The sequence below is a fragment of the Lathamus discolor genome, chromosome 1, assembly GCF_037157495.1.
Source record: "Lathamus discolor isolate bLatDis1 chromosome 1, bLatDis1.hap1, whole genome shotgun sequence".
Classification (NCBI taxonomy): Eukaryota; Metazoa; Chordata; class Aves; order Psittaciformes; family Psittacidae; genus Lathamus; species Lathamus discolor.
In genome coordinates, this window is record NC_088884.1 from 93,577,951 (window position 1) to 93,604,239 (window position 26,289).

Consider the following 26,289-nt stretch of genomic DNA (forward strand, 5'->3'; position numbering starts at 1 on the left):
ACACTGAGTTCATAATCATACATGAACTTAAGAGCAGCACTCCAACACACTTCCCAGGAAGGGTTTGGGAGGATTTCTCCATAATGGTACCTCATAGGGTGGTTTAGTGTCAGGTAGCTTTAACGCAGATCTGGCTCCTCTAGAAGAAGTATGGTGAACCTGTTCTGTAGTTATAAAGCCCTAGGTGGGGCAGGGTTTCCTTTCCTTCTAAGGCCAGAAATAACCCGCTTCCATCCTTCTCCAGAGGTTTCACTTACCTTGATGTGATGGGGTGGACACCACCTGCTTCTCTATTGCAAAGGGAACCTGAGGCTCTTCAGGCTGCTGAGTCCTAGAGAAGGTTGTGTCCATCTCCTGAAAAACTTCTGTGATGCTGCACAGCTACTTCCTCCTGTAACTCCTTCACTTGGCACCACAGTTCTTCTAAGATAATATACTTCCTGCAGCCCAGAGGGCTGTCTGTCCCAGTCTCTGAGAGAAGCCCTGGGCATGCCCCCCAGCCCATCATCCAGAGTTCTGTCAGCACCAAAACCTCTAACCCTGCAGGGGCAGCTGCTCCAGCATCTGCTGGGAAACTGCCCCATACTATGCTACCACCATATCTGAGACCACTTACACAGGAACAGACCCTGCTGAGTTCCACCTCAGCCCAGCCTCCTCCAAAAACTTCTTCATCTGGTGGTACCTTGGGCCTGGCTGTTACACAAGCCTCACCAAAGCACTGACTAAGGGATGCTTGACCCTCCCTAATTAGGAGGCAACTGCATCCAGGATCAAGGGCAGCTGATCATGCTCATTAGAAGCTGCTAGAACTCCCTCAGGCCCATGATCTTGTGGTTCCCGGTACCTTGTGTTCTCTTAGCTGCAGCAGCTTCTTCAAGTTTCTCACAGGGTTCCTAGATGTTCCCCAATGATCCTGGACCTGGTCTCCACAAGGTCCCCAGGCAGAACCCAGAAACTGCTGCACAAGCGTCTGTTGGTCGCCTCAGGGAGCTGTGCTCATTCCTTTGCCAGCAGTATACAGAGTTTGGTACAGGGCTCAGCCATTGCTTTCTTGGATTTCCCCATTATTTAGGTTGGAAGCAGCATACACTCACTTGTCATTGCCTTGTATCTGTCTCATGCTTCAGTTCTGAGCAAGGAGGTGGCACCATCTTTTTGGCATATGCCTGCAAATTGTTTCATACAAGGGCTGCCCACCCTTGATGTGATACCCCAGTGCACACAATCAGTTCCTGACTTGCCAGCACGGTGATTTTGCACATTGAGAGCTGTGTGCAGACCACTGGCAAGGCCCATTCCTACCAGAATGTTATCCCAGATGCCTTGGGTGATCTTAATAAACGTTGTGAAGAGTTCACATCTTCAGGAGGCATCTTGCATGCATATCAGGAGCCAGATGATGCTTGTTGAAAGAGTATAAAATGTAGGCATTTCTCTTGCAAGTGTTCATAAAAAGGCATAGAGGGGTTTTGGTTTGCAAGGGGCTTGGTTTTGCTTAGTTTAATCCATGCAAGCAAAGAGCCTCCATCAGTTAATAACTTTCCCTTTGATATTTAGGTTCAAATAAACAAGAATCTCAAAGCAGAACTCATTAAATTATACTGAGTTTCATCTCCTCTGCATCAAACACACACGTTGTGCAGCTGGAGCTGGTCTCCTAGGGCTGGATTCCGAGTTTACCTTTTATCCACAGTTTACTTGGTACGCTGCCACATGCTGCCTCAAAGCTGGGATTGAAACAGCTCGTTTGCATCACGCCCAAGCTGTGGCATGGAAAATTTAAGCCCTGCTAGTGACCAGAGGCCTTCCTGGGCAAATGATGCTTGGATGGACTGATCTTGGCAGTTGCTAGAGACAGCAAGGAAATGCAAACCTCCTCTGGCATTTCCAACCAGAGACAAGGGGGTAGGGCAGGCATGGGTTTGGAAGCATACCAGGAGGGAAGAAGAATGGTGACATTGTCTGAAAGTTCGCTCAGGAGTTCATCTTCTGCCTTGTTTTTTTACAAGTCCCTGCTTTGGAACATGTCATTTAAGCTTCTCTTAAAAGCAAAGCCCTGGTTTCAGCCAGGAGAGGTTTGGTGAATGAAATACAGCAGAGCTTTCTTAGAACTACCCTCATTTGTGGTCCCTGGGTGTGGGAGAGAGCAGGCTGGGCAGCAGGTATAGATTTTACAAAGTGTGGTTGCTGTTAAAAAAAGAACAGCTCCGGCTTGACTGTGCAGAACCCCCCCCGAGTGACAGCTGTCAGACAGCAGCTTTATACTACTGCCATCACCAGTGGCTCTGTGGCACCTTCTCTCCTATTTAAAAATGTCCTCATGTGGGCCTTTTTTTTTGTCTTTCCCTGAATTATTCCTCCTGTTTTCTTGATTTATTTTTTTGCAGCCCTTAGGGAATACCATGAAGAACAGAAACTGTTTTTATATTTTCTACCACATTGCTTTACCAGCAATGAACACCAGAGTGTTCATGGTGCTGTCACAAATTCCATCTGAGCTTTCCTTTTTGAACAGAATAGAAACAGAAGATGATGGTGAGATGGGTGAACTGCTGCTGGTTCAAGCCTCTCCAGAGGGCCCCTGCTGTTGAATAGGCCCTGGGATTTCTCTGCTTCAAAAGAGACTCAAAACCGCCTTCCTTCCCTCCCATCAAAACATCATTCTGTGTTCTTGTTTTGCAGTTGCAGACCCATGTCTTTAACTGGCAGGCTTCTTTAAAATGTTTGGAAAAATCCTTCAGTTTGGAAAATGGGCACTAAAATGAGGTCAGCTTTATTTGCACTCCCAGGAAAAATCTGGTTGGAGGAGGAGAAGTGGCAAGTGTATGATGTACATGAGCCTGTTTGAGTGATGCTGCCAAAATATCTCACAGACTTGCCTTTGTAGCAGGCTGTGGGAGTTAGCTGGGGGTGAGTCACACACACAAGTGGCAAGGGCCCTCTTCATTCCCCAGCCTGAATAAAATTACCTCTTTCCGAGTTTAGGTCTGTGGGCTGGCTTACACACAAAGCAAACAAGCTGCTTGTTAAAGGTGCAATATCACACACGTACCTGTGGGATGTTTATGTTTGATACTAATGCATTTCTCATGGGGGAATGCATTCTTGGTTTAGTGTGTATTAGTATTAATTCCACAGAAGTAAGTTTATTGCTTCAAATACATGTTCTTATTTAGATGATGCAATTTGAAACTATATTCCCGAACATCTTTTTTTTTCCAGTCATTTCTCTTCAAAAAGGTCATTCATATACTGCCTCACAACTCTGTCAAGTTATTTCTGGTAATGGGCTGCAGCAAGATTCACTCTCTACAACTAAAACCGGTTGATTTTAACTCTTGCTGGTCATCCTCTTAATAGCTATCACATCAGGCTTTGCTTTGGCAGGTTGAAAAGACAGAAAGGTAGATATTGATCTCCAGTAATGAGGCACCCGTGGGGAATTTTACTGTAAACTTACAGAAACATCCTCTTAAAGCTATTATGTGGTACAGACATGATGCAAAATTGTAGAAGTGGTTGATGCCTGCTGTTTTTTTTAATTCTCGGGTGGAAGCAACACCACTGTAGGTATTTCCCTTTGTCTGGCATAGATTTCCAGACTGCTTTACTGATGTGGGGTGAGGAAAGAGTTAAGCTAAGAGAAAGCCCCAGCTACTAAAATTCATATGAATCCCCATTCCCCTCTTCCACCTTCTCTCCACACACCCCCCCACCCCCCTGCCCACAGCTTTGAAATCCCTAATCACAACTTGCACTTAGTTTCTTCTAGCAGTGCAAACTACGTTTTGATCATGTGAGATAACAGATGGTTGGCTGGAGCTCTGAGGGATTCAGTCTCCTTCCTCTCCTCCTTCTTCGCCTGCCTCCCCCACCCAGAAATGTCTGCTTTCAGGTCATCTGTTAAAATTGTATTATTGCTTGCTAAAGCTGAAAATATGTAAAAGGTCTGCAGAGATGCGTGTGGTGGTTATGATGTATTGGGATTGCCCCTCTTGTTCAGGATACCCACTTGGGTTTGTGCACAAAATCAGGATGGCAGGGGAAAATCAGCAGCTGTCTTAGGAGCATGTGGATAATGTGTGTAATGCATCTTCTGTCAGCAGGAGACACTTTTTATTGTCAGTTCAAATGACTGCAAAGCCAAAAAACCCTCACGAATTAAAAAATAGGCTATTTTGTGCACACCCCCCAACCAAAAAGGCTTGGTAGCTGTTGCAAACATGAAACTGCTTCTGAAAACTCTACCCTGCAGCATTCAGCAGTGTAAAACTTCTCTAGGGAAAGTCAAAAGTACCTCTTTAAGTAAAGTTAGCTATAAGCTCAGATCAAAAAGAGAGATCTTTATGAGATGGGTTACATTTTATGGACTGAGTTGGGGTATTATCAGTGAATAAGCAGGTGATGTTTAATGCCTTTCACAAGTGAAAAGCTCACACCAAAGTTCTGACTGTAATTTCAAAGCAGGATCCAAAGTGCAGCTTGTGACCTTGCTCGTAGGAGATGTCAACAGAAAGCTAACATGTTGACTTGGCTCACTTCTCATTTACTAACTTTCCAACTATTGGACATTGCTTTTCCACTGTGCTTGGGTTTTATCATCTCCATCTGAGCAGAGGGAAGAGAGTTTGGTCTCTCCACAGTCATCAGCTGACTTCCAAGTGCTGGATTTTAGGAAGCTGTTGATGTGCATTTATCTGATCAAGAGCTATGTAAATTTAGATGCAAACTGGTTTCAGCCCTCGGGGTGCTTGGTGTGATGCCTGGCATGCTTTTGGTGCTGGAAAAGTCTGCGCACCACTGTTGCTGCAAGGGAAACTTTGAAGCATGTCATTCCCTTCTTTTTTTTCCTTATAAAGGTTATTATGCCTCAGTCCTCATTGAATCACCTGCCCATTTCAGAAAGGAAAAGTAATTTTTCCCTCTCCTTTCCCCTTGGCAACTCAGAACAGTTGCCATCGTCGCTTACTAAAAATGTCCCTTGCAGGGCCATCGGTATGTCAGGGTGCTCCAGGGCTTTCTGCAGGGGCCACCGACCTGTCAGGGCAGTACTGGGCCAACCTAAAAGGGCACCAGGGTAAGAAAAAGATTTTTTTCTGGGCCCAGAGGCTTATGAAACCCATTTGTGTTGTAAATACAGTGGGAAAGTTTGTCAGTCACAACAGAAAAAGAATGTGTGTGAAGATGCTTGCTTCAGCCTGAAATTTTTCATGTTTTTCCAGTGATTTGAGGGGTGGCTAATTACTCTCTCTTTCCTGCAAAACCAAGAAAGGGCCATCAATATTTCATATTAGGAGACGTGGTCAGGCTAAATATAGCTATTGCTTTCTTTCTGACAAGCATGCAGAGAGGAGCTCACTGTCTCCCAGCTCAGCTCTGGTCCCCAGCTTTGGTCTCTACTCGTTTGGTCGAGCTTTGGGTCTGGTCCTAAGATGACCAGACATGTCTTTCACCTGATACGTAGCAACTGGCAGTCTGCAGGCTCGAATAACTAACTAAATAAAAAATAAATCTAAAAATCACCCATCTTTTGCTGTGCACAGGTCTGGAGAAACAGACCTCTTTTCTGGGGCCCCTCAGTGGCAAGGCGTGAAGGCTATGCTCAGCTAAACCCCCGTTTGCTGGATTATCCCCCCTACATGCCTGAGGGAATAGAATTATTTCACCTGCACCTGCAATTTGAACTGCTTTTCTCCATCAGTGCAGGGGTGCAGCCCTCAGCACTGCTGTCCTTTCCCAGGGCTATACACCTCCTTTGGAAGCACTGATGGCTCTGGAAATGAGGGGCATCCAGCCTTTGGGAGCCAGCCCAGCCCACAGGGAAACCTGCGATGTCTGATCAGAGGATAATGAGATGCTAATTAAGCCCCTGAGTGAATGAGCTTGGGTGAGGGGAAGGCTGTGAATGTGCATCAGTCCCATTTACAGTGGTATGAGTGACATTATCATCGCCCGAGGTTTAAAAAAGGTGCAGAAATGATTAAATGAGTGTTAAGAAGCCATGGTTCAGAGGACTATAATGACCCCTCTTCCCAGGCAGAGTCCCTCTCTTGTCAAGTGAGGAACTTCTAATAGGTATTTTTCAGTCCATGGTGATACTCAATTAGCCATTTGGAGGCTGATGGGAAGTGTTTTTGAGACACTGCAGAGCATTTTGGGCCTGTTCAGGAATTCTGAATCCAAGGTGTTTCCTCCAGCTGAAGAAATCTGTATATGGCTCACATCACCTTGAGTCATTACAAGGCTGGAAACCTTGTATAGGGGTATGCCAAGCCAGTACAGCCTCTCCTTTGTTCGTGGAGAAGCATTTGTTTTATAAAAAAATAATGTAGAAGGGGTTTTTGTTCAGGACTGAGAGGCTTGGCTTTTACTTGCCACTTAAGACCTGCTTGTCTCTAAGTGGGACTTGAGTGTGGTTTTGTGCCTCATGCAGGTTCTGTGTGAACTGTGCCCATTAAAAACTGCTGTAAATTGATAAATACTTGTTTTACATTTTTCCCTTAACTCTGAAAGCACTCTGAGCTTGTTCAGAGCTGCTCTTATTTATAATAAACTGATGGTTTTCACTGTGATTTTTGTTTATTTTCTCTGGTTCTGTTCCCTTATTTCCTGTAAATCCAGCACAAACTTTTGTGTTAACAAACTGGTTTTTCTCAGATTGCCTGGTTAGCATTTGGCCAATATCCACCTGCTGTGGGTTTCACAAGAGCCCACAGAAGGCACTGAAAGTTTAAATAACTTTCCCATGGATTTACCCTTCAGGCTAAATTGTTTTGCCTAAGTGATTTAGTACTGGTATGGAATCTGTGGCCAGGGCACCGGTAGATGGTATTAGAACAATTAGAATAAACTTTTCAATCAGATAGTCTTCTCCATTTGAAAGCAGGTGGTGGAATCTGTTGCTTTACAAATTTCCTATCATGTCAGTGATGTTCTTCAAAGGCTGTCGCTGGTTTTGTCACTTTTTTAAAAACACATTTCATATCTAAAATCAGAGCTGTGTTGTGAGGTTTTGTGGATCTGTCATATTTTCAGATTAGATACAAGAGGAACCTTCTTGAACTCCCTGGTACATTTCCATTGCAGGTGAAACAGGTCTTACTAAAATCCCCTTTATATTTGTCATACAGCTCCTCCCTCTTGTCAGGTATTTTTCATGAAACACCCTGATTTTTTATTGCTGTTGAAGCAGGAGAGGTCTTGCCTAATTAGCTACGTAACAGAGAACCAGAAAACCTCAAAGTGGCAAGACTCTTGAGGTCACATAGGTGTTGGAGACCTGTGGACCATTTTGGCTCAGCTTCATCTGAATTCCATTTCTTGGAGCTTTAGTGCTTTCTTGTGCTCAGTGTTTCACCAGGCTGTCTTTGATTTTGCAGGTAGCTGTATCCAGCTGGGTGGCAGGTGGATCCAAGGGTTACCATGAAGTTTTCAGGACCCCTGGAGAGCCAGAGGTTGTCTCTCCTTTTGGAGATGGCAATCTCTAGGGAAGCTCAGATGTGGAAAGCACATGTGCCGAAAATTCAGCCCAATCAGGTAACATCTCTTTTTCATATAATTCATCTTAGTAAAGGCATGAGACCATCCTCTGATGTCTTTTTATGTGAACAGATAAAGCTCTTGCATGAGAAGTCACCTTCTGCTTGAGACCTGGGAAATGAGGCTGTGAAGTAAGAGGTTACTTTTGTGTTTCAGGGACATGCCTGCCAGCGGGGGTACAGAACACATACTGTATCTTGTTCAGTCTCTGCTGTTACTTGTGAAAGCATGTACATACATTGTCTTAATTAAACTTGTTTTACAAATTGTGTGGATAAATAGCATACATCTCAAGTGGGCACCAACTGTGCAGCAGTGCTTAAAAGCAGCTTCATTTTCTTGGACTAAGTTCACTAATAGCCTCAAAACTCCACAGAGTTTTGTTCAAAACAAAACGTGAAATGTGAGGTTGGTTGTCACAGTTTCTGCTACTTGGGTGTTGGGCTGGGAGGAAATCACCACACTGATGGACTCAGAACCAGCCTTGCTGTTCTTGATTCATATAAAATGTTCACACAAGCCTGTCAGCTGTTGTCAGAGCTAATCAGTGTTGTGGGTGTGTTTTCTGTCTGGTGAAAGAGAAATTGCTGTTGTACAGGAACAGATATGTTTTTAAGGGGCTCAGTATTGGTTTTGTTAACCCAGGTTTAGGTTTACAAATAAGTGACCTGGTTGTCAGAGGTGTTGAGTATGTTGTGCCTGTGGCTGACTTGAGGCACGTACAATTTGAGACCCTGGTTTATAGTAAACCAGCCTGTTATTCCATGCTGGTTTAGTGATTATAATGTAGGGAGATAGGATTACAGTATAACAAGATAGGTTAGGGACTCACAGTGTGTAACCAAACCAGAATCTTGTGCAAAGACTTAACAGGGACAAGGCTCTTGCAGTTTTGCCTTGGTGAGGTGGATTTTGGTGGCTTGGAAACCACCACCTGCATTAGGCAGCCTTCCCAGGAATCCCTCCCTTGCCCTTTGAAGATAAGGTTCCCCGCCTGTGCCACATTCAGGTTGTCCTGCAGCAGAAGGACCCTTCCCCCTGTCTGTGGTGAAGGACAGTTTCCTGCTGGCAGGAACCTTGAGGGGATCTGAGTGTCATTGCGGCTGAGGTTTGCAGCACGTCATGGTGTCCTCAGTGGTAAACACTCAGAGAAGTTAACAGGACTTTTGGTGGTCTGCTGAGTATGAAACCAGGGAGGCAATTCTGCAGCCTGCTGGGATAAGTCAGAGGAGGACCAAGTATGAAAACAGCCTCATGGCGAAAGCCAGTGTGAAGTTTCTGCTCAACAGCAGTCTGGAGTCTGGCCTGGGGAGATACCAGATTTGTCCTTGTAGTGTTCAGTTACATTATGATGGTGAAGGATCTCTTCTTCCCTTCCTCCTCTGCACTTAGACAGATTGCTGAGGCCTGTGCTTGGTAGTGTTTCCTGTCTCCAAGCAGGAGACATGAGTTTCTACTCCTGGCATTCCCATCCCCAAAACTGTTGGCTGTGTAACCTTTTCCTTTATGTTTTCCTACATGTCGGTTCAGACATTGACTTTTATCAGCTAGAATGTAATACTATTAAACATCTTCTAGCAGGAAATAATCATTAAATTGGATTGAAATGTGTAACGTGTGAAGGTCAGATTTAAAAGAGAACATAAACACAGCTGTGTGCTCTGGGGAGATCCTGGCTCTTCATGGTGTTGTGCATCTGCAGTCACGTATTTCCCTCTGTGCCTCCATTCGTGACACCCAGCTTTTCCAACTGTTTCCCAACTTCCACAGCGCTTTTTTTGGCAGTATGGCAGTCATGGATGTTTAGTGTGGATTATTACATTTGCTGTGATATCCCTCATCATCTACTGCCTGCTTCTGCAAACAGCTGCAGTAGCCTAAAACCTCACTTGTATGAAACTGTTGTTTATTTCCCATGACAGTCAGGAAATTTGCATCGTTCTGTGTATCAGATCTGGCAGCCTGAAGCACGTGTAACTTTCCATTTCTTGCTACAAAGGTAGACTGACTGCAGAAAGGGTTTTAATCAAGTCATCTGCTTTGCAAATGAGAAAATGGGAGTGCGGCTACAGAAGTCTAATGCTGAGATTGGAGGTACCACTGTAACTAGTTTTCTGGAGTAAACTTTTAAGTTTTGACTCTAGGAGTCATTTTTGATTCTCATGTTTAAAACTGGAACAAATTCAGTTTCTAAATATGCATCAAGAGTTGAAATCTTTGAAAGGAAGAAAGAAACTCATAGTTACAGAAACAGGAAGACTACGTTTTTAGTACAGGATACAGATTCTGTTGGGAATGTTTGCCCTGGTAATGTAATGTATGTGATGTTTCTGTTCGTTTTACTTTTTGTCTGATAACTCCCATTTCCTACTGGCATGTATATTTCTTTTAGTTTCTCTCCTCTAAATGCAGGCCACTGGCTCTTGAGTGTTTGCAGTATATCAATGCCAGATCTCACAGGGGCTTTTCAGTCTGAAATAATAGGTGGGCTGAGTCTGGAACCCTGCCAGGGCTGCTGAATGTATTTGGTCTTTATGTTTTCCTTCCATTTCCACCACCACCACCACCCCCCCCACCCCCTCCCTTTGGTTATACAGTATCCAGGTGACATTCAGAAGCCTTCATGTGACTAAGGCTTGAGAAAGCAAGCAGTAAATACTGGTCAAAGTTTGACTATTGCTTGTTACCAAGTAACTTTGCAGCAGACAGGTGTGTAAACTGAGGATTTGCCTTTATTTTCTTACAGAAACAGTGTTGCTTATATGGTCTCTCCTCCTTTGCCTGTTCTGGCTGTTTCTGTCTTCTCATTGGTTCTGTGTATCTTCTGAGGAACCAGGAGGCCTCAGTTTATTTCCAGTTCTTCCACTGTAAGACCTTGTGTTGGTGTTTTAACCTTCTGGTGCCTGTTTTATCCTGTGGGTGAGTCGGGGACTGACTTCACAGTTCTGTACAACCTTGTGAAGCAAATACACCCAGCTCTTCTGCTTTGCCCTTCAGTCATCTGTCTCCCCGCAAGCCTCCCAGCCTGATAAAGGTCACCCCTTGGAGCCCACAGGGGGACTAGGCAGAAACAAAAACAGGAGAGAGGGAGACAGCATGCAGTAAAGAAAAAAAATTACCAGGTATGGTGTTTTTCCTAGATTAGGCAGCAATAAAATTGAATCAGGATTGAGTTCGCAGATACCATTTTTTCTAGACTGCACTTTCTAAAAGTCTCAAGGTTGAGTCTCCTTACGACTGGAGGTGTTTGTGTTCTCTGCAGGTGAAAGACAGGAAAAGAGCTGGGAAACCTCTTCTCTTACTCTGTGGAGGTGCCACGCAGGACTAAGCAGGATGGAGGGGAAGGAAAGGAGCAGCAGTTGCTGGGCGTGGGTTAATTTTCCCTAATTAAAGCTGTCATGCTAGGCTAGTGCACTCTGCCACCCCAGGGTGAAGTTCCGAAAAGGTGGATTTGAGGTGACAAAACAAAGAGTTGACCACAGGCAGACAGGAATGAGGCAGACAGGAAGGTACCTCCACGCCACAGGGGAATTTCTGCCTTCCAGCCTAAAGGGACTTTCTTGCTTTCAGCCACTGTGGTGTCTCGGTTTTGCTTTCAATTTTATATAATTAAAGAACAGTGACCTCACTGCTTCATTAGTTGTATTGTGCTGCCTTTCTTACTTGTGTTGCTGGGATGACGTGAGAAGCCAGATTTTATTTTGAAGCTGTACGCCTAGATAGGAGTTTACTTTGCAGTTAGAGGATCATGGTGTTCCATGATTGTTTTGTTTGTTTCGATTTTCTGTGTTGATTAGACACACTGTTGTTTTTCAGTGGTTTAGATTAAACACCATTTCTTTGTCACATGGAAGGGACAGTTGTTACCAGGGCCTGAGGGTGCCATTGCTAGTCTTTATGTTATGGCGTTGCCATTTCAAGTTACCTCCCGAGTCTGAAACTCTGCCCTTAAAGGGTGAGAAGATAGAAGGACAGATCTTGGGAGAACTGAAGGCAGCACAGAAAAACTGTCTCACCCTTTCTGCACATGCTGTTTTTAGGGGGAGTCCTAACCTTTTGCTTTGGCAGGCACAGGGTAAACAGGGTTGAGCCATGACAGACACTGCCTGGTCTGTCATGCCTGTTTCTGCTGGGATCTGGCAGCAATGGAAGGGGATGGGGAAAATCCCCCCCTGCAGGCTGGTGATTTAAGAGACAGAGGCAGGTTTTTAAAGTAAAGTTCATTCTGTGTGATGGGCTGGTTTCAGGTTGGCTTTTAGCCGGTACTGGATTCCCTAAATAATCCTTTAAGCTGCTTGAAACCTTTCTAAGTCCATATTGTCCAAACCTAGTTGGGGTTATCAGCCCTTTAGTGTGGCTTTGTCTTCTTCTGTTTAAAAATGGGTGCAATGAATAAAGCAACAAGGAACTTCATCTTAACTACCACCTCTCCTTTGTGTCCCTATTTTCTATTCAGCTACGCAGGCCTCACTTTGACCCAGGAGAAGCATGGCCAGGATTTCACACAGCATTGCCTTTTTTTCCTCCCCAGATACATTCTTGGTTCTTGTCCCACTGTTCAGGAGATGTTCTTAGCAGAGCATTTAATAAATCCCTTACTGCCGTGTGGTGCATTCATTATACTCCCAGTATATGCTTAACTAGCATTTTGGGAATGAGTGTGATGTCTGCAGACAGTGGGTGTCCTGCCCCCAGGGGGGCCTCAGATGTCACCCTTACATTGCAATAATAATTTTAGAAAGTATCATTATTTCTTGGAATTGAGAAAATTCAAACCAGATACAATAAGGCATTCAGAAGGGAAAACAAGGCAGGATTTTGTTCCCCACTGCCAGAGAGCCCAGAACTCGGCCCAGTGCTTAAGCCCTGCCACAGTCCCCCCTCTTCAGTCCCATGCTGTGGTGCTCAGCACCAGTGAGGAAGCTGAGCACAGAGCAGAGATGTCACACTGTGAGTAACAACCAAAGGTGTGAAGCTGGTATCATCATGGAGGCCCGACTGTGACTGATGACAGTTCTGCCTACAGAACTCTGCTTGCATGTGTGTTCTTGGCTCTGCAGCAGTAGATGTGTGGCAAAGGCCATTACTGTCTCTGTAAGGCCCGTGGTACTTTGGTGATGGGTGTAGCCTGAAGTACTCATTTTACTTGAGTATTGGGTGGGTTTATTTTCTACAATTCTGCTCTTTCCTGCCTCCATGTTATTCCTGGGAGGACAGCTACAGCCCAGCCTGGCAGTGATGGGTGTTTGCACAAGCCCTCACCTTGCTTTTCCACAGTAGCTGCTCATTCCATTTCTCTCTCTCACACCCATCTCAGCAGTAGCCAAAAGAGCACAGGTCCCCAAGCATGGCAGAAGAAATGTGTTTGGTTTCACCACTCACTTCTGGACACACTCTTGCTAATCACCCCAATTATTCCCCATAGAAGTGAGACATTTGCTTCGTTGGAGGGAAAGGGTCTTCTAAAGCTGTAAATACTTCTTTAGGAAGTCAGAGAGAAAGCTTTTATGTCAGTATGTATGTGTGGTTGAAGTTGAGCTATTGTGCAAACAGGTCAGTGATAAGCCAAAAAGTTATAAAAAACCCCAACCAAACCCAAACCCCAACACAAACATTTTGAGGCGAAATTGTACCTGCTTTGCAAACCCAGGGCACAGTTAACTGTACTGCAAAAGATCATTTCGAAGCTGTTTGGAAGTTTCTTCTTCTAACATACACTGAGCTAAAAATATCCCTGTAATGTGAAGGAAAAATAAATCTTCCTTCCCAAAACACGAGCTTGGTCCCTCCCCTCTTGTGTTTGTCAGGAGCTGAGCACCCGCCTGTCTCCTCCAGCACATCTGGGTTTGCATCTGGGTTTGCTCAAGCCAGGCACATCCATGTGTCAACATGGTCCTGAGAAGGCTAAAAATAATAACAAATCTCTGTGCTAAGCTGGAGAATACTGGGTCAGTGCTGGAGAAACTACAAGACATCCTTCCTCATTTCCCCAGCATACAGTGAAATTTCTGAGTGATGCAAGGAAACTTGTCTTTTCCGGCGTAAATTGCTTGGGATGGGGGAAGTAACTGCAAGCACAAAGTGGTGATTCAGGCTGGCCCGCCCCCCCACTTTCCAAAGGAGCCTTTGAAAAACTCCCGTGGAGGTAAAATGTTTGGTCTTTTCTGACTTGCTGAGCCTTTGTGTAAGAATGGTTTGTTTTTCTCTCCAGCAGGATGTAGCCATTTCTCCAAAGCAGAGGGATGAGGTCATTCAGTGGCTGGCCAAGCTCAAGTACCAATTCCACCTTTATCCAGAAACGCTCGCCCTGGCCATCAGCCTTTTGGACCGGTTTTTAGCTGCAGTAAAGGTAAATATTTGCAGATACACGAACTGGAACAGATTTATACCACCCACTCTGCTGTTTCTGTGTTCAGTCCTTCTGGTGCAGCTATACGGAAACGCTCACTTCACCCTCTGCCCTCACACCCTCTTCCCTTCTCACATGTGTAGGATTGTACCTGTACTGCTCCAGGAGCTTAATTTAGGGTTGTGGAACTGGCAGCACACGCTGCCACCTGGAGCTTTTGGAGAAAGATCCTTTTTCACCTGGTGAAAGCAGCCATTGCTTCAGTGAGAACAGGCAGTGCTTTTCACCTGCCGAGAGTATTTTCCCTCTTTAGGCCGTTTGTTAGGCCTATTTCCTTCGTGTAATGCAGCTCATTAGTTTAATTGCACATTAACCAAGAAAAAAGCAGCACCCTTCCTCCTCAGCTCACTCAAACCTGGTTTGAATGTTGAGTTCAGCACCTTACCTATTCCTTTAAGCCATCAGAAAAAGAAGCTGAATAGAGGTTATGGCTTAGATGAAAAGAGAATGGCCTCTACCTTAACCTAAATTGACTCATAAAGCTAAGGGAAATGCCTGCAGTTAGAAACCCAGGCCCAGTGCCCTCTGACAGAGAAGTCATGGGAAGTCCCTGCTCACCTCTTAATTCCTCTGGTGTTTCTAACTGCATTTCATCTCATGTATCACCCAGAATTGCTGGGAGCACCTGGTAGTGATGTACTGGCTGGAGGAAACAAATACTTGAGGACAGGCCTGGGACACTGGCAAGCGTGCCAGTGCTGGGAGAGGAAATTAAAAACAACATTAAAAAATGGGGGAAGCATATCCTGCCAGAGGGGGCTGCTTTTTGGGGGAGTCATTCACTACTGACCTGCTCTATTAGCCAGTTGGACAGACTAATAGCTTAAGGCTGATGTCATCTCAGGAGATGTGAAGGAGAAAGAGAGATGAGCAAGCTTGGGTGCAGGCCATCAAAGTGATGGACTGTCACTCCTGCTGGGAATGAAGAATGTATATGGCCATTTGGGTTTAAGGCTGCTACAGCATAGAAACTGTTAAGAAAAGATAAAATCAGCATTTTGGCTATCTGCAGCTGGGATGTGTTGCCCTCCTATCCCTCTAAGTCCACCATAGAAGTGGGTTAGATGTGGTGATTTGGGGCTGTTTCACATGCATGCAAGTGACTGAACAAATGGGACTGATCCAGAATCGCCAACCTCTGGTTGTCATCAGGGTTTGGGTTGCCTTACGTCTTACCATGTTTGCTCAAGTATGTCCTGTGCCAATCTGTAGTCTCACCTGTGTGTCTCTAGTCTCATCACCAACACTGTCAGGTAAGCAGTAGGGCTCAAGAGGTCTCAGCAGCAGGTTTTCTCAGCCTGTGCACTTACATTGCATTTTGAGTTAGTTTGCTGGAACATAAGTGACATGATTAACCTACCTTTTAAGTACTAATAAATACTGATGGTTTAGTTGCAAGCCATGGAAATTTTATTTTTAAGAAGATAGTAAAGTAGCTGATTTAGTGAAAGACTGGGATGAGAAATAGATTTAAATCCCTCAACATCCAATGCCCTCGAGTACAGTCTTCCTTTCAGTACTTTGCAGCAGCCAAAGAATCACAAAGTATAAGAATATGACCAGGGAGTCCGCTGGGTGCTTCAGGCAGCAAGCAGCAATAGAGAAAAGTATTCTGTCTGGGTGAGCATTGTTCAGACAGCTCAGGGCTTGGTGATCTCTCCACGTTTTCCTCTCCCATAAAGTTGCCATTCCTCTGATGCCGTTTAACTAGTTTTTTTTACCAGGTGCTACCGTGTGGGATTTTATTAAAACAACCAGTCTGCCCTTCACTGTGAACACGATTTGAAATAGCTCAGCCTAGCTGCCCCTAAGGCACTCCTGCACAACACTTCTTAACCCTCAGAGGAGGGGAGTTTATTCTCCTTGCTTTCAGTGACACCTGGATCCACAAGCAGATGCGTGCAGACACAACTGCCACCCCCAAGTGTGGATTCTTTATGTGTATTTAAGTTTAAATAACATTGGAAAGCCAAAGCTCTAGGCACAGCATGGTCCTTTTTAAGTAACTGGGGCTGAATGTAGGTAAAGATGTTCAGCTTCAACACCGTCTTATGTTCTTCTGTTGCTTTCTGGAAACACTGTTCTGGATTTCTTGACAGCTGTTTGCATGAGTGAGTGTTAACATGCAGCATCTCACCCGTCCACCACCCCATAGCTCTGCTGCATCTGTTAAAATTTACCAAGCAGGAATAAATCATGGCAACAGATCAGGCACCAAGCAGATGTTCACAGTAAGTGCAGGATTTTCACTTACCTTTGCTTTCAGCATCTCCTAACATGAGCAGGAGAGGAGGCGTTGCCCGTAGGCTATTGGGTGCAGAGGCTATGTGGCTGGTCCGTCACAGGGACTGGCTGAACACCTCTAGCCCATGTGTCCTGCTTCCCACCTCACCTCCAGTCAGGGCCTGGAAAAGGAGTTTCTGACGCCCATGAAAAAAAAAAAAATCGCCTTTTCTCCTCCAAATTTCATTTACTTTGCCTAAAACAACTCCCTGTAGAAGAGACCATCTGTCCTGATAATCCGTGTGCCACAGTTTTGACAACTGCAATATGAAATTACCCAAGTGGTAATTTTCATGGGTGTTTTACACTTCCCTAGGCAAGGAAAGTGGCTTTAATTCTCTTCTCTTCCTTCCCATTCTGTGCCTGACCCCCGGCAGCACTAACAGCTGAAGCTTTTTTGGCAAGTGACAGTATGGCCCTTCTGATTTTCTCCTCCTACTTCTCACTCAAAGCGAGCTTTTTCCACTCCAGCGCTGCACATCAGTGGGTGCCAGTTACCATCACGGGGCCAGCAGATTGCTGTTCCTAACGTCATGGAGCATGGATTGCTGCTGGAGGTGGCGTAGCTGGAGGTCAGCTTGCTGATCCAGGATGCGCTGCATGGGCAGCCAGACCCTGGGGCTCAGGTTGTCCCACCAGAAGGGGTTACATGTACTTTTCATATCATATTCATAACTTCTCTGCTGTTCTGTACTACAGGCCCGTCCAAAGTACTTGAACTGTATTGCAATCAGCTGCTTCTTTCTCGCTGCAAAGACCATTGAGGAAGATGAGGTAATTTTTCTGCTCTTACTATCTTAGTATTGTCTGAATACATGCTCCTCCAGTCCTGCCTTTGCTTGTACACGGTGCCTGGCACTTGCCAGGACAGGAACGAAGCATTTTGTGTGATTTCTGTAATGAGTGGTTCTCTCGCTTCTTCCTTTGCATTGGCTTTTGCAGAGGATTCCAGTACTGAAGGTTTTGGCTCGGGATAGCTTTTGTGGTTGTTCTCCAGCTGAAATTCGCAGAATGGAGAAGATTATCCTGGATAAACTGAACTGGGATCTTCACATGGCAACGCCACTGGATTTCCTTCATATTGTAAGTAAGGACAAGTAAGGGGGCTATTTACATTCATTCTGGTGCTGGTCAGTGTAAGTAATGATTCGGGAGGTACCTCAATGAAACCAGAACACAGATCTCAGGATGTGTTCAGAATTCTTTCATACAAGTAGTTTCTGATAGAAAAAGCCTTGCCACAGAATTCCAGAAGAGACTTTTAACACTTTGTGTGCCATTTCCAAAGTGCAGACCTGCCATCTCACCACCTGACCTATATTAAGACATGTTAAGCTACACACCAGGACTCACAGTTTCTGAAAACCTTGCACCTAAGTCTTAACTTCTAATGGCTTTTCTCAAAGCTAAATACCAGGCAGCACAAAAGCCCTAAGCCCAACATGGAGGAAGCACATATGCTGGGCAGTGGGTGCACTCTGTGCCTGCCGCTGAAGCGCACTGCCAGAGAACCAGGTTCATGGGTGAGACAAGACACAGGCAAGGAAAGTGTCCTCAGGTTCTCTGTTGAATTTCCTCCTCTCTGCTTGATTGGGGAGTTTTTTCTAGGACACCTGAAGTGCCAAACCTGTGTAGTCAGAGAAGGGTGGAAGGGAAGAGCCTTTTGCAGAGCCCTGGGAAGCCCTGTCTCCAGGCAGATGATGTGTGTGATGGCAGGTCCCAGCCAGAGAGGCTGCACCAAGCTCTTGATGGGTTCAATGCATTAGTGTGTTTTCTATGGTGTGGAAATGGCCTTGGAGGTTAAGCTGGAGGATCCTTGTGCATCCAAAACGTACCACATGCGGCTTGCGAGATCTGCCCCAGCTTGGCCTGTGGGGTTGCCTGTTGGCGACGCCAGCTGCCTCACATGCTTGTTTTCCCCCTCAGTTCCACGCAGTTGCGGTGTCCAACAGGCCTCAGCTACTGACCATCCTGCCCAAGCTGAGTCCCTCTCAGCACGTGGCAGCGCTCACCAAGCAGCTGCTGCACTGCATGGCCTGTTACCAGCTGCTGCAGTTCAAGGGCTCTATGCTGGCGCTGGCCATTGTCAGCCTGGAGCTGGAGAAGCTGCTCCCCGACTGGCTGGCTCTCATCATCGAGCTGCTCCAGAAAGCACAGGTGAGGGGGTGCTGGCACTGCACATCACACTGGGGAGGGACCGGGGGCTGCGCCTGGCTCAGAACTCCAGGGATCCAGCCAGCAGGGCTTTCAGATCCCTCACTGACCATCTGTCTCTGCCTGCTTCTGCGAGGATAGTTGTGCTTCAGCCTGAAGGGCTTGTTGGGATAGTTCCACAAGGTCCTGAGCTTGACTGCATCCAGTTGGTGATAAAGGGAGGAGCTGCATGCCCTGATGTGTATGGGAACTCTCTGCACCAGGAAGCAAATAACACACAGGGGAGAAAATCCTAGTTAACCCCTCTTAGTTCATTCTAAGCATGTGTGGTGGTCCAGCAAGTACTGGAAAGAGAAAAGTTGCTGAAAATACTCAGTGAAACCTTTTAATATCTGAAAGGTTCCCCCCCCACACTATTCCTATGAGGTTTAGGGAGGAGGGAGAGTTGATCTTACAAAGTCATCATGTTGAGGGTCTTTTTGGTCCTCTTACTATTTACTTTTGCCTGCACCCAGTGTATTGAGAAGTGAGGTGCAGGGGTAGGCAGTGTGCTCCAAGCCTGAGCTCTGCCGTGGCTGGCAGCCTCCCATGACCATAGCAGTGATCCCACAACTCTGGTTCCTTTGTTGTCTTCCCTCTCCAGATGGATAGCTCACAGCTGATCCACTGCCGGGAGCTCGTGGCACATCACCTTTCCACCCTGCAGTCTTCTCTGCTGCCCAATCCTGTATATGTCTACAGTCCCCTCCAGCATACCCTTGTGACCTGTAACAGAGGAGTGTTCCCATGCCAGCCCTCCTCTGTCCCAGGGCCAGGTTTCTCCAAGGACAACGGCAGACCAGAAGTGCCAGTCACAGGTACAGCCGCACTCTACCAGCATCTGCCAGCTCCCAGCAGCTGCAAGCAAGCCTCTGCCAAGCGTAAAGTGGAAGAGATGGAAGTGGACGACTTCTATGATGGGATCAAGCGTCTCTACAATGAAGACGTTGCTCCGGAGGTAGTGGCTCTGGAAAACATGGGCTCTGTTTGTGGTGCTGATGTCTCAAGGCAGGAGGGCAACGTTTCCCCTTGTCCACCTTTACAGCCAGTGTCTGTGATGTAGCTGGGAGCACACACCACCCGCTCCACCACAGAAGAGTGCAGAACCTGGCCTCTTGTCTGCTCGGTGGGAGGAGAAGGGGCCATACCTTCTCAGGCTGGACTGAAGGGAGCCAAAAAAAAAAAAACCCAGAAAAAAAAAATCCTAACCCTTTTTTGATTTTTTTTTCTTGTGCGGCTAATTATAGTTCCACTATTTAAGCACTTAAAAACACAAAAAAGAATAAAAAATCTAAAAAAAGACCCAAAAACCAAACAAAAAAAGTAGAGAAAATTGTTCCTTTCTAGTGTTGTCAGTTCCACTTCCACTGTTTTTCTGCTCCTGTGTCCTGTAACCCATTCTCCACATCCCAGAGCTCCCATCACTCCTGCAGAGCTGATCTGTTTTCCCAGACAACTTAACACTCTCTGGTCTGTTTCCATCTGCTCCTCGCTCTTTTTGCTTGTTCCTCCTTTAATTCTCAGCCAGTCTTGTGCATGATGTCCTGTACCACCCGACTTCCACATCACCCTTCCTTTTCCTTTCTAAAGAAAAAGACCCTTCTTGTTTTGCTAGCACTTTGGTGTTTAAATGTGACTAAAATATTTTAAAACTGGATTTCAACTAAAGGTTAGTCAGGAACAAGAGAAAAACAACACATGCAGGCTGCTCCATACTTCAGGAATAATCCCAGGAGTGTGAAGAGCACTAGGGCAGCCAGCCACAGGGCTCTGTGCCTTGCACAGAGACTTCAGCGTTTTCCAACACAGAAAGCAGTTAATGGAGTTTGCATCACTTGAACAAAAATGGTATTTTTCCCTTGTTTGCACCAAGGAACTTTGCGTTCCATGTGGATTTTCACTCTCTACATCAAGCATCAGCCTTTAATTGTGCAGAGTGTTTTCCCCCCCGTGTGTTTGTAAGCTTGGTGTGTGACCAGCCCTGCTGGGTGAGGTGCTGGGGAAGCTCTGTACACCCCAGGTTTGAAAGGTGCGTCATTACCAGCCACAAACTGAAAAACAAAGACCCTAACCTTCAAGTTTTGTGTTCATGTAACTTCTAACCAAGAGTACAACCTTTAAAATCATGTCTTTTCAATGTTGCACCTCTGTTTCTGAGAATGACCCATCCCAATTGTAAGCTCTCTCCACAGCCCTGAGGAAGGTATTGTATCTGGAGCCTTCGTACTGATGAAAGCCTTCTGGTAGCAATAAAGAAAGTTGTCCTGGATTCCAAGTCTGGTTGTGTGATTTTCACCCAAGTAAGGGATCAGTTTTACCTGGAGGCTGGAAGGGAGCTGCGCCATGCCAGACCTGTGCCAGAGCAGCTTGGTGGGGGTACGGACTGAATTCTTGCTCTTCTGGAAGCTCATTGATGACAGAAGGGATAAGATTCTGTCATCTTGACACCTTCTTGCTGGCTTTGGTCCTGTGCACTTCAGGAGTTGGCCCCTCCTGCTGCCTGTCTCCTGAGGTGCCATCCTTTTTATGGTGCACAGCCCCCCATGAGCAGCTTCCCTTGGGTTTCAGCTCTCTTCCCACCTACATCCTGGAAACCACCTCCTGAGGCCACATTTCCCAGAGGGGTGTGCACCATCCTACCTCCCTCCCGCTATTCCCATCCTCCCTACCGTATAACCACTCCCTGATCTTTTCTGGCAGTCTAAGGGCTTCACCCAGCACACCCCTAAGCCTCACCTTCCATTGGGTTCTACCCCACCACAGGTTCCTTCCTCACAGTTTAAAGGACACATTCCCCTTACCCCATATTCACCGGTATCGACAAACAGGCTCGTGAGGATCACAGCCCAGACACTTCTGCAAACACTCAAAGAAGAGGGTCTGGCAAGGGGCTGGGAAAAGGAAGGTGCTGGCTTGTGCCAGCTGGCAGGGACCTGGCTGGAACAGAAGGGGGGGAAGCTGGGCCCAAGGGGAGAGGTTTTGGTGCTGCAGGAGCAGCTCCTTAACAGATGTGTTGCTTTGAGAGAAGGTAAGAGCTTTACTTCTCACCGTTTTCTTCTCCCTAAAAGCGACAACTTTGGGGAAAAGCAACAACTTCTCTGTTTGCAGCAAAGGAGCAGGGGATCCTCTCTAGTGAGAAGTAGCCTGTGAGAGTCACAAAGTTCATTTTACAGTATCAATCATCAGCTGCTCTTAGAAATACACTTGATAGTGTTATTTCTAGCTCTCCCAGAGCTAAGTGTGGTGCTGGGAGGGGTCACTGCGTGGAAACCTTCCCATCCTCCCCCGGGCTGGGCAGAGCTGGGAAAGACCTCATGAGGTTGGACTCAAACCCCTCCTTTGCTGCCGAGGAGCTTTCATGCTCCGGAGCAGCAGACACAGGCACCCCCAGCCCCAGCAGACTGCAGAGGGAGGCAGGCACCTCTTCATTTTGTTGGCACGATGGACACAGGCAACTCCACCACCAAAAAACAAGGTTCAGCAGATGAAACCTGTCCCCTGCTTGGTGAACCTACCTCTGCAGGGACCTGCTGTCCTCACATAGGCCCTAGAATGCTTGTGGGCCAGCTCCCTGGCTGTGTTGCCCAGGCCAGGACCTGCACATAGACCTCCATAGGGGACCACAGCAACATCTCAAGTGGTCTTCAGCCTTGCAGCTCTCCTGCTGCGGATGCTGCAGCCACCTGTGTCTCAGGCCAGCTGGGGCAGTGATGAGCCCAGGGAACACAGGTCTGGTGTGCAGGTTTGCAGTGTTTTACAGCTAAAAAAGTGATGTACGAAGACTGACCTGCATCTGAAAATGAGGCACATCCCAGCAAGATCAGCTCCCCCATGCAGTGAGGTCCAGCAGGTTTGGAAATAACCTGCATTACCAGAGAAAAAAAACTTTTCCCACATCCCATGTTCCCTTCCCACAAAAAAAACAGGCAATGATGCAGCCCAAACCTGACCCCTATCCATCGCCTTAACACAGTACTGTGACTGTCCTGGAGCACTGGCAGGGCTCCATGTTACCCACAGGGATATCTCGATGCCCAGGACTCCTCACATTCATGTGACCTTCCCACAAGCTTCATGGCACCCTAGTGCTTCACACCATGGACCTGCCAGCGATGCTGAGCACAGGGTCTGCCCTCTGTAAGGCACAGGTCAAGTGAATGGCTGGCCAGAGGGGAAACCACTCTCAAACTGAAGATCAGTTCCCTGCTGTGTCGTCTCCCTCGGGAGCACTGGGATAAACCTGCTGCAATCATCAGACCAGTGCTGACTGTGCTGACATGCATCAGCACAGTCCCCAAACCAGGAAACACTTGAGTGCATGGCACTTCTAGCAGTCATCCGAGCTTACCTTTACATACTGCACAGCTGTTACTCTCTGCAACACCCCATCTTCCCTTAGCGCCCCAGGAGAGCTTGCTCTGGAGCAAACTGCATAGCAGTGACCTCTGCAATTTACTCCACAACCCTGCCTCAGCGAGATACCAAAACACTCTGCTGGGGACGTTTGGTGACACCAAGTGACACATAACCTCTCTGGGCTGTCCAACAGCAGGTTTCACACTGCTGTCCCTCCCTATGCTGACCCATCTTCCCCTAACCCTGATGGAAGTGATTCAAAGGGCAAGTCACCATCCCTTCCCCTCTTCACTGAGGTGTGAGAAGGCCTCTCAACACTGCTCAGTTCAGTCCCTTGCTCCACACTCACAACTCACTGCGAACACCACGTGCAGTGCTGCTCATACATGCTTTCTGCTCAATGTTCCCTCCTTCTGTCCCAGCATCCATCCAGATTATGGAAGTCAGATGTTTCATCCTGTTTTTTCCCTCCTTAGAATATTTATGGCTCGGTTTCCAGTGGACTTACCTTAAAAAAACCTCACTCAAAAGCAAAAACCCCAAACAAACACCAAGACCTTCTGTCACTATCTGCCTCAACAACCTGGGACAACAAATTCCATAGGTCTAGTACCAGCTCTGTAAGAAACTTATTCCATGGGTTTGAGCCGATTTCTTCCTAGCCAAGTGCCCCTCTGGCTCCAGCTGTGGCGGTTCGCTAACTAGCAGTTCAGCGTCCACCACGCTCACAACTTGGTACCACAGAATCACAAATAACTTCAGGCTTCAAGGGACCTCTAGAGGACATTGGCTGCAACTTCCAGCTCACAGCAGGGCTGATCCTCCCTCTCATCTCAGCCTTTCCCTCTCCAAAGGGAGGCCTCCAAGCCTCTGCAGTCTCACGGGGCAGGCTGCTGCTTCATCCCACTGTATCATCAGCGCCCTTCTGTAACTCCACTATGTCCTTCTGGAGAAATGAATTCCACAGCTGCATGCAGGACTCAGGGCACCAGCGCAGCAAAACTCTAGAGCTGCAAAATAAAAGCAATTGACGCAAGTGCTGGAATTTGTTTTGTGCCTATCTATCTGCTTCTCCTTACAGAAAGCTTTAACAAAAGTCTACTGGGAATTTAGAAGTCAACCAACTATAAAGTTTTGCCCTCTGCAGGCCTTGACACAGCAGCACTACTGGTGCCCTGAGTTCTGCCACTGATGATGAACAATCTCCTCCACCACAACCCAGCACTTGTGAAGGGCAGAAGAAACATCCTAGAAGTGGAAAAGGCTCCTTCAAAAGCTGGATGAAATCCCAGCAGACGTGAGCCAACCAGGATACTTCTTAGGCATTCCCAACCTGCAGATCTGGTCGTGACTTCCTACTGCCACACACAAAGTTTCAGAGAGTTACAGGGGACAGCTACATGGGTAAGATGATGGGGTGAGTAGCACTTGGTACCCTCTCTTCAGGTACAGGATAAAAACAAACCACCACCAACCCACCTTTTTTATTTCTTACTTGCAGTAAATGATGCCCAGCCACCCACAGCTGAGCCTGAGTCCCAAACCACTGTCAACAGCACAACACAGGTGACCTGACATGAGGCAGAACCCAGCAGAGTAGCTCTGTGCTCATCCATGATCATGATCTAAGTAACAGCTGACTATTTCAAGAGAGAGGCTATAGCACAAAGGTGGGATTTCAGAGGCTAAGCTCCTCCTACCATGTAAACCCATACTACAGTTTTGAAATGGAAACAAAGGTCCAACGAATGAGACACACATAAGGAAAGGATTCCTGCCCTAACAGGGGCTCTGGGGAGGGTCTCACCATGCAGAATGCTGCCGGAGCCATGTGGTGGATGGGCTGGACTCTGGGCAAGTAACCTGCAGGGTACTGTGGCAAGTTGGAGGCTTCCATGGAAGGGGGTTGCACAGACAAGCCACAGCAAGGCCCCCAAGCCTGAGGTGGTGGTCCCTGACCCTGCCAACAGTGGAAGAAAGGACACAGCACTTGTGAACTTGGCAAGACATCTCAGTAAACCCTGTCCACCTTCATGCATGTGAGGCACTGGCCACTGTGTTTTGTTGTCCTCAGAAGGCTGAATGTGAAATGTTTTCCAGATGTGGCTATCTCATAGTAAGCACTTATGGCTGCAAAGCAAGTATCACCTCAGACCCCTTAAGCCTAGAGAGCAGAACAGGCTCCATTTTTGGTATTAGCACAAGTTCTGCCCTAAGCTACATTTGTTCAAACATCGATGTCTGTTCAGTTTGGGCAACGGTCAGCAATTCCACTGACACGGGTAAATCATTACAGCATATGCACAAGGCCAGAATTCAGTAGATTCTGGCTATACAATCACTCAGTTCATTGCACAGGTTTCCAGGACAGATGCCTTTCCTGACACTTCAGAAAACCAGGCCCCTGGCTGGTGGGAGCTGATGATCATCTAACCCTTGTCACTAGAGTGCTGAGAGGTAACAGGTTAGAGCAGAGACCCTCATCAGCTTGCGCTGCCCGCACAGCCTGGAAGAGGCAAAACCCAGACTGTTTAATAGTACCTTTCCCATGGCAAGTTAAAGGAGGTGAATTCCTTGAGTAAGGTTCACAGATGAAAAGAACAAATCACTAGTATTTGGTTAACAAACATTGCATCACCCCACATGAAAAGACATACGAAGAGGATCAGGCTGTGTCCTTCTGTCCCAAACCAGCTAGAGGTCACTACACCCCAAGTTTGCAAGCTTTGTTTTTACCTTCGAACAATACTTTGGTATTCCTGAAGCTTTTTGGACTGAATTCACTTCCAAAGTAAGCAAGTTCAAAAGTTTACCAACTATCCCACATTCAGGATTGTTAAAAAAATAATCAATAATTAGGCTCCATGAAAACAAAATGAAGCCCTCAAGCAATCTAAGTACAAGTCAGCACAGCTCAGCTGTACAAGAGATGCCAACTTTGCTCTTACAGAGCAAATCAGCCATAAAATAGTAAGGCCTTTGACCATCCAGAACAGGTTTCCTCGACGCACCAGCACCCAACACTGGCCATCTCTGCTTCGTGCAAACACATACTGAAAACAAGAAGTCACCTACGTCTAAGGACTTCTTTCCAGCACTTCTCGGAGGAGCACAGGACATACTTGTGATGAAGTCATGGTGTCCAGAGTAGCTAGACTTGATTGTTAGAGGCAGAAATGAAGTCTTCCAGCTGTGCACACTCGCCACATCCACAGTCTGTCATTCTATTTGTCATCAGCAACATGTGCGTATTATGGCAAAAGGAAAGAAAATTGGGAGAAAACCCAAACCAACAACTAACCCAGTGCAATATCTTACATTAAGGCCAAGCTCTCTTCTCCAGCCGTTACCTCTGTCACTTTTGGTAGCCTCCATTCTGTCGGAGACGCGCCGGGAGCGGACAGATCCCGCACAGAGACACAGAGCACAGCACACCCTCTGACGCACGTGTGAGAAACAAAAAGGGAAGGAGAGAAGGGCAGACGTGATGGAGAAATGAGATGGCT

General features: G+C 46.7%; 1 protein-coding gene and 1 long non-coding RNA gene across 4 annotated transcripts in view; one reads left to right on the forward strand and one right to left on the reverse strand.

Moving 5' to 3' along the window:
* CCNI (cyclin I) overlaps positions 1-20,696 on the forward strand; it is a 26,499-nt gene extending 5,803 nt beyond the window's left edge. The window contains exons 2-7 of one of the 3 annotated variants that reach the window (XM_065686679.1): positions 7,383-7,539; positions 13,757-13,891; positions 16,934-17,008; positions 17,177-17,317; positions 18,161-18,391; positions 19,032-20,696. In XM_065686679.1, the coding sequence (XP_065542751.1) occupies positions 7,426-7,539; positions 13,757-13,891; positions 16,934-17,008; positions 17,177-17,317; positions 18,161-18,391; positions 19,032-19,490 (1,155 nt within the window). In that variant the 5' untranslated portion in view covers positions 7,383-7,425 and the 3' untranslated portion in view covers positions 19,491-20,696. Of the gene's footprint in view, positions 1-7,382; positions 7,540-13,753; positions 13,892-16,933; positions 17,009-17,176; positions 17,318-18,160; positions 18,392-19,031 lie in introns of all 3 variants that reach the window. The other 2 variants (XM_065686670.1, XM_065686688.1) reach the window with 2 other exon arrangements.
* Positions 10,257-12,244, reverse strand: LOC136017956 (uncharacterized). Its single transcript, XR_010614164.1, has 2 exons — positions 10,662-12,244; positions 10,257-10,455 (listed from the first exon to the last, which is right to left on the reverse strand). It is a non-coding gene; the product is annotated as an uncharacterized LOC136017956 (long non-coding RNA).
* Positions 20,697-26,289: the final 5,593 nt, after the last annotated feature.